Source organism: Medicago truncatula, chromosome 4, assembly GCF_003473485.1.
Source record: "Medicago truncatula cultivar Jemalong A17 chromosome 4, MtrunA17r5.0-ANR, whole genome shotgun sequence".
Lineage (NCBI taxonomy): Eukaryota > Viridiplantae > Streptophyta > Magnoliopsida > Fabales > Fabaceae > Medicago > Medicago truncatula.
In genome coordinates, this window is record NC_053045.1 from 18,463,526 (window position 1) to 18,469,646 (window position 6,121).

The 6,121-nt window shown below is 37.5% G+C and overlaps 1 protein-coding gene across 1 annotated transcript; it reads right to left on the reverse strand.

Moving 5' to 3' along the window:
* Positions 1–1,229: 1,229 nt before the first annotated feature.
* On the reverse strand, positions 1,230–2,232 carry LOC120579917 (uncharacterized). Its single transcript, XM_039832678.1, has 2 exons — positions 1,821–2,232; positions 1,230–1,648 (listed from the first exon to the last, which is right to left on the reverse strand). The coding sequence occupies exons 1-2, from the start codon at positions 2,230–2,232 to the stop codon at positions 1,230–1,232; spliced, it is 831 nt and encodes a 276-aa protein (XP_039688612.1).
* Positions 2,233–6,121: the final 3,889 nt, after the last annotated feature.

Genomic DNA, 6,121 nt, shown 5'->3' on the forward strand with positions numbered 1-6,121 from the left:
AATTTAGGTAGTTTCAATTTCTCTTTTTTAATTTCTTGCAAGACCATAGAATGTAAACTAGGGCCAATGTAACGGACAATGGCCTCTAATGATGTACACCGACACAAGCACCGACACGCACACACGTTGTATGTTGATTTACCGTCTTAGATGCATGCTTAGGGAACGCGATACTTAGAAAAAATACATTTTCAAAAACTAGCAAATTCCATCACTTGAAATTTTTTCCTAATACACCTTGGAGTCAAAACTCCATTGAATTTTCCCTTTATTTTCTTAAGCAAAACTCAAATGAACTCTAATTCCAACTTAGACTTTTTTTAATAATTGAACCAACCATTCGCCATTTTCTTCTCTCATGCCTTTACTGCTTCTCTCCCTTCTTCAAAACCCATTTTCAAAAACTTAAAATCAATTGAAACTCACAAAATATTTTTGAGAGAGAACTACATGGAATTTTGATCCCTTAAAAGGGTATGTAGGCAAGAGGTCGAAACCTCTCCAAGTCCAATAAAATAAAAATCCAAACATTTCCTCCCTCCATTCTTAACCTAAATAAACTTTCTTTTCAATAAATAAGCATAAAAATAAAGCGTAGACATAAAGCTAGGAAAGCGGTTCCTATAGAATACTATAGTCGTTACGGGTGCCTAACACCTTCCCGTAACGAAAACGACCCCCGAACTTAGAGTTTCTAAGGGTTTTCTCAATTTTACCCTTCCTAAGAAAAAATAGAGAATATCAAAGATTGAAAGGTTCAAGCCTAATTAATGACTTGATACCCCAAAATCGTGATAACAGACATTATGGGAGGAGATACCCACTTTCGCTTCGTTTTAGGCTGGTATAAGTGGATGTTGCCTCCTCAGTTGATTCGTCGTCGATTCTGCAACAACTGGCGCAACTGCCCTGGGGATGGGATAAGAAACAACTATCGAGGATTTCATCATGCTGAGGATGAACTGTATAATCTTCAGCATTTTTGCCTCCGCTGTCGTCTCGATAGCGAGATAAGATGGTTTCTCGATGTTTTTGGCTTCAGCCAGTTTATGTAGAACGTCTCATCGATTGAAAAGCTCTCTTAGAGTTTTTCTTTTAAGTTATTTTGTAGCATTTCTTTTTGTAATGGTTTACTTTGTCCTCTTAGAGTCCATTTTGGGAATATTTTATGTAAACCGCCCATTAGTTGGCCTTCTGTATGAAATGCTATGTTTAAATTTCTTTTCGAATCATTCTTGCATGATTTTAATTTCTTGCAGTGTCGGTTTATACTTTTTCAAGTACTTTCCGTTTATTCGCAAGATCCTTTGATCTTCATTTAATTCTTCGATTTCATATGCATTGTTCGAAAAAACCCTCAATATTTGCCATGGTCCTTCCCAGCTGGGTGACCATTTTCCCAAAGTCCTATCTTTTCTGTCCATTGGTAAAATGACTTTCCACACCAAATCTCCCTGGGTGAAAATTTTCGATTTCACCTTTTTGTTATATGCTTTTGCTACCCTTTCCTTTTGTCTTGCAAGGACTTCCAATGCAGTTAATCTTTCTTCATCTAGATCGATCAATTCATCCATGACCATGTTCCAATAATGGTTAACCGGTATTTCACATTGTCTCTGGATTCTAGTTGACTGAAGCAGAATTTCTACTGGTAACACAACATAACGTTAGTCTAAATGGTGTGGTATTTGTTTATTCCTTGGGAGATGTTCGACATGCCCACAGAGATTCGCCTAAAACTTCATGCCAGCTTTTTGGCTTTGTTTTGATTTTCCTTTTGATAATGGAAATAATATTTTTGTTTGCTGCTTCGACTTGACCGTTCGCTTGTGCATAATATTGTGTCGAAGTCAGCAATTTGAATCCTATGTCTTCGGCAAATTTTGCCATCTTTCGACCAGTAAACACAGATCCTTGGTCTGTGGTAATGGTTTCTGGAATACCAAATCTATAGATAATAGATTTTTGGATGAAACTTATAACTTCATCTTGAGTGACATCTTTCAAAGGAATTGCCTCTATCCATTTTGTGAAATAGTCTATCCCTACCAAAATGTATTTATACCCTTTTGATGATGTGGGTTTAATTTCTCCTATTACATCTACGGCCCATCCTCTGAATGGCCATGGTTTGATTATTGCATGTAGCTCACTTGCCGGAACGCGTTGAATCTCGACGTATTTTTGGCATCCTTGACACCCTTTGGCGAATTCTATGCAATCTTTGAGCATAGTTGGCCAATATAACCCTTGTCGAAACAAAAGCCATTTTATTTTATGACCAGCTTGATGTGTTCCACAAGTTCCACTTGTTGGAACAAAATGTGTTTCACAATGAACCTTATTAAGTTTTGATGATAACAAGGTATTAAAAATTGTTAATTGGTTATTACTAATAATTGTTCAAGTGTACCGGACCAAAGGCTACTCAAGTTATTTCAATAGGTCTTGGAAGAACAATGGAAAGAAAAAGAAATTCTGAGCATCTGAAGAAAACTGCTCCTAAAGCTGAAGTGCTTCTGAAGTGATGACGTCATCAGAAGCAGAAGGTCATCAGAAGCAAAAGTTTTCATCAGAAGCAATATCTTCACCAGAAGCTACGTTTGATCCTTTAATCAAACTGAAGATTCAAAGTAGCTGATTCTCAATTCAGTCTTATCCAAGAAGAACGAAGAATTGAAAGGGAGGTATCAACGGATATATGGATAGCACTAAGCACTTGTCTCTCGTTAATAGAGTTGACAAAGTACAAGTGTACAACCACTACCTCCACTACTCTGTTTTCTGTCTACGCTACAAGACAAAACAACAGCCATGCCTGCAGAATTTGTACGTTCAAGATGGGAATGAATTTGAAGCTTATTCTTCAAAGGACTACACCCAAATCAGGCAAAGGATTACTGGTGGATAATCAAAGGATTTCAAACGACTCTTTAGACGTGCTGATTATCTCAACGTCTCTTTCACGCCCCTATATAAAGGAGTGAAAACTTGAAGATAAGATAGAGATACATAAGTTCAAAAGCGCCAAAACTCTGTCAATTTGATTCTACAAAGCACACTGAATTTCTGCACTGATTTGATATATCTTAGAAATTCAAAGTCTAGAGTCTTTACTGTATTGTATTGTGAACACCACTGATTGTATATCAAGTGTTCAAGTCAAACTCAATTCTCTGTATTTTTGTTTGATTAGAAGTCTCTTGCCTGCGTGCTTGAGCATTAGAAGTCTCTTGCTTAGTGCTTGAGCATTGGAAGACTCTTGCGTGTGTGCTTGAGCATTTTTGTGAAGTCTCATACTTAGAAAGTATTGAGCAGTTGTAATCTTTGTGATTATAGTGAAATCTCCTTGGAAGTGCAAGGGGGACTGGACTACTTCCGTGTTGTGGAAGGAACCAGGATAACTGCTTGTGTCGTTGTCTTTCTTTTCTCTGCTCTGTTCTTTTCCGCTGCAATCTGACTCTGATCATTTCATCAGAAGCAATCAAACTGCTTCTGAAGTTTTATCAGAAGAAGTATTTTTTAAGAGAAAAAGAAAACACAATTCAACCCCCCCCCCCTTCTTGTGTTTTTCACCTTCAATTGGTATCAGAGCTTGCTCTGTTATCACAGCACTTAACCGTGTTACAGTTCAAGATCTATTAGAAAAACATGTCTGGAGATGAGGAATCAGTTACTACAAAATACACAAGTGTCAAGCATGACTATGATACTACTGACAAGAAAATAGACTCTGGAAAAGCTCCAAAGTTTAATGGAGATCCAGAAGAGTTTTCATGGTGGAAAACTAATACAGCTTTATCATGGGATTGGATGAAGAGTTATGGGACATACTGGAAGATGGAGTTGATGATCTAGATTTGGATGAAGAAGGAGCTGCTATAGACAGAAGAATACATACTCCTGCTCAGAAGAAGCTTTATAAGAAACACCACAAGATAAGAGGAATCATTGTGGCTTCTATACCTCGCACCGAATACATGAAGATGAGTGACAAATCTACTGCGAAGGCTATGTTTGCTTCTCTATGTGCAAACTTTGAAGGCAACAAGAAGGTGAAAGAGGCTAAAGCTTTGATGCTAGTTCATCAGTATGAACTTTTCAGAATGAAGGATGATGAGAGTATAGAAGAAATGTACTCAAGATTTCAAACTTTAGTTTCTGGATTGCAAATACTGAAGAAAAGCTATGTTGCTTCTGATCATGTTAGTAAGATTTTGAGAAGCTTACCTTCAAGATGGAGACCCAAAGTAACTGCTATTGAGGAAGCTAAGGATCTAAATACTTTAAGTGTTGAAGATCTTGTTAGCTCACTCAAAGTGCATGAAATGAGTTTAAATGAGCATGAAACCTCTAAGAAGAGTAAATCCATTGCTTTACCATCTAAAGGAAAGACTTCAAAATCTTCCAAAGCCTACAAAGCCAGTGAATCTGAAGAAGAATCACCTGATGGAGATTCTGATGAAGATCAATCTGTAAAGATGGCTATGCTGTCCAACAAGCTTGAGTATCTGGCAAGGAAGCAGAAGAAATTTTTGAGCAAGAGAGGTAGCTACAAGAACTCCAAGAAAGAAGATCAGAAGGGATGCTTCAATTGTAAGAAGCCTGGTCATTTCATTGCTGATTGCCCTGATCTTCAGAAGGAGAAGTTTAAAGGTAAATCCAAGAAATCAAGCTTCAGCTCCAATAAATTCAGAAAGCAAATCAAAAAGAGCTTGATGGCGACCTGGGAAGATTTGGATAGTGAATCTGGTTCTGATAAAGAAGAAGCTGATGATGATGCTAAGGCAGCCATGGGGTTAGTGGCAACAGTATCATCAGAAGCAGTATCAGAAGCTGAGTCAGATTCAGAAGATGAAAATGAGGTATATTCCAAAATTCCTAGACAAGAACTTGTTGATTCTCTAAAAGAACTTTTATCACTGTTTGAACACAGAACCAATGAGTTGACAGATTTAAAAGAAAAATATGTTGATTTGATGAAACAACAAAAGACAACTCTATTGGAACTAAAAGCTTCTGAAGAAGAACTCAAAGGGTTTAACCTCATATCAACAACATATGAAGATAGACTCAAGATTCTTTGTCAGAAGCTACAAGAAAAATGTGATAAAGGTTCAGGCAATAAACATGAGATTGCCTTGGATGATTTTATTATGGCTGGAATGGACAGAAGCAAAGTTGCTTCTATGATCTACAGCACATACAAGAACAAAGGCAAAGGGATTGGATATTCTAAGGAGAAATCCAAAGAATACAGTCTCAAGAGCTACTGTGATTGTATCAAGGATGGATTGAAATCCACCTTTGTGCCTGAAGGTACAAATGCTGTAACTGCAGTTCAGTCAAAACCTGAAGCTTCTGGTTCACAGGCTAAGATCACATCAAAGCCAGAAAACCTCAAGACCAAGGTTATGATAAAATCTGATCCTAAGAGTCAAAAGATTAAAATTCTGAAAAGATCAGAACCTGTTCATCAGAAGCTGATTAAACCAGAATCTAAAATCCCAAAACAAAAGGATCAGAAGAACAAAGCAGCTACTGCTTCTGAGAAAACAATACCCAAAGGTGTTAAACCTAAAGTATTGAATGATCAGAAGCCCCTCAGCATTCACCCTAAGGTACAAGGGAGGAAAAGTAAAACCTCCAAAACTAACCCAAAAGGACCCATGAAGATATGGGTACCTAAATCTGAATTGGCTAAAAATGCAGGTGTGCCTAAGGGCAAGAGAGAAACAAAGGTCATGGTACCTAGACAGCGGATGTTCAAGGCACATGACTGGAGAGAAAGCTTTGTTCCTTACCCTTACAATGAAAGATGGAGGAGAAGTGAAGTTTGGTGGCAACCAAACTGGAAAGATCATTGGTACAGGTACTATTGGTAATTCCTCCATCTCAATTAATAATGTGTGGCTAGTAGATGGTCTGAAGCATAACCTATTGAGCATTAGTCAATTTTGTGACAATGGGTATGATGTAACGTTCAGTAAGACCAACTGCACACTAGTCAACAAGGATGACAAATCCATTACATTCAAGGGAAAGAGAGTTGAGAATGTCTATAAAATAAATTTCTCTGATCTGGCTGATTAGAAGGTAGTTTGCCTTCTGTCAATGAATG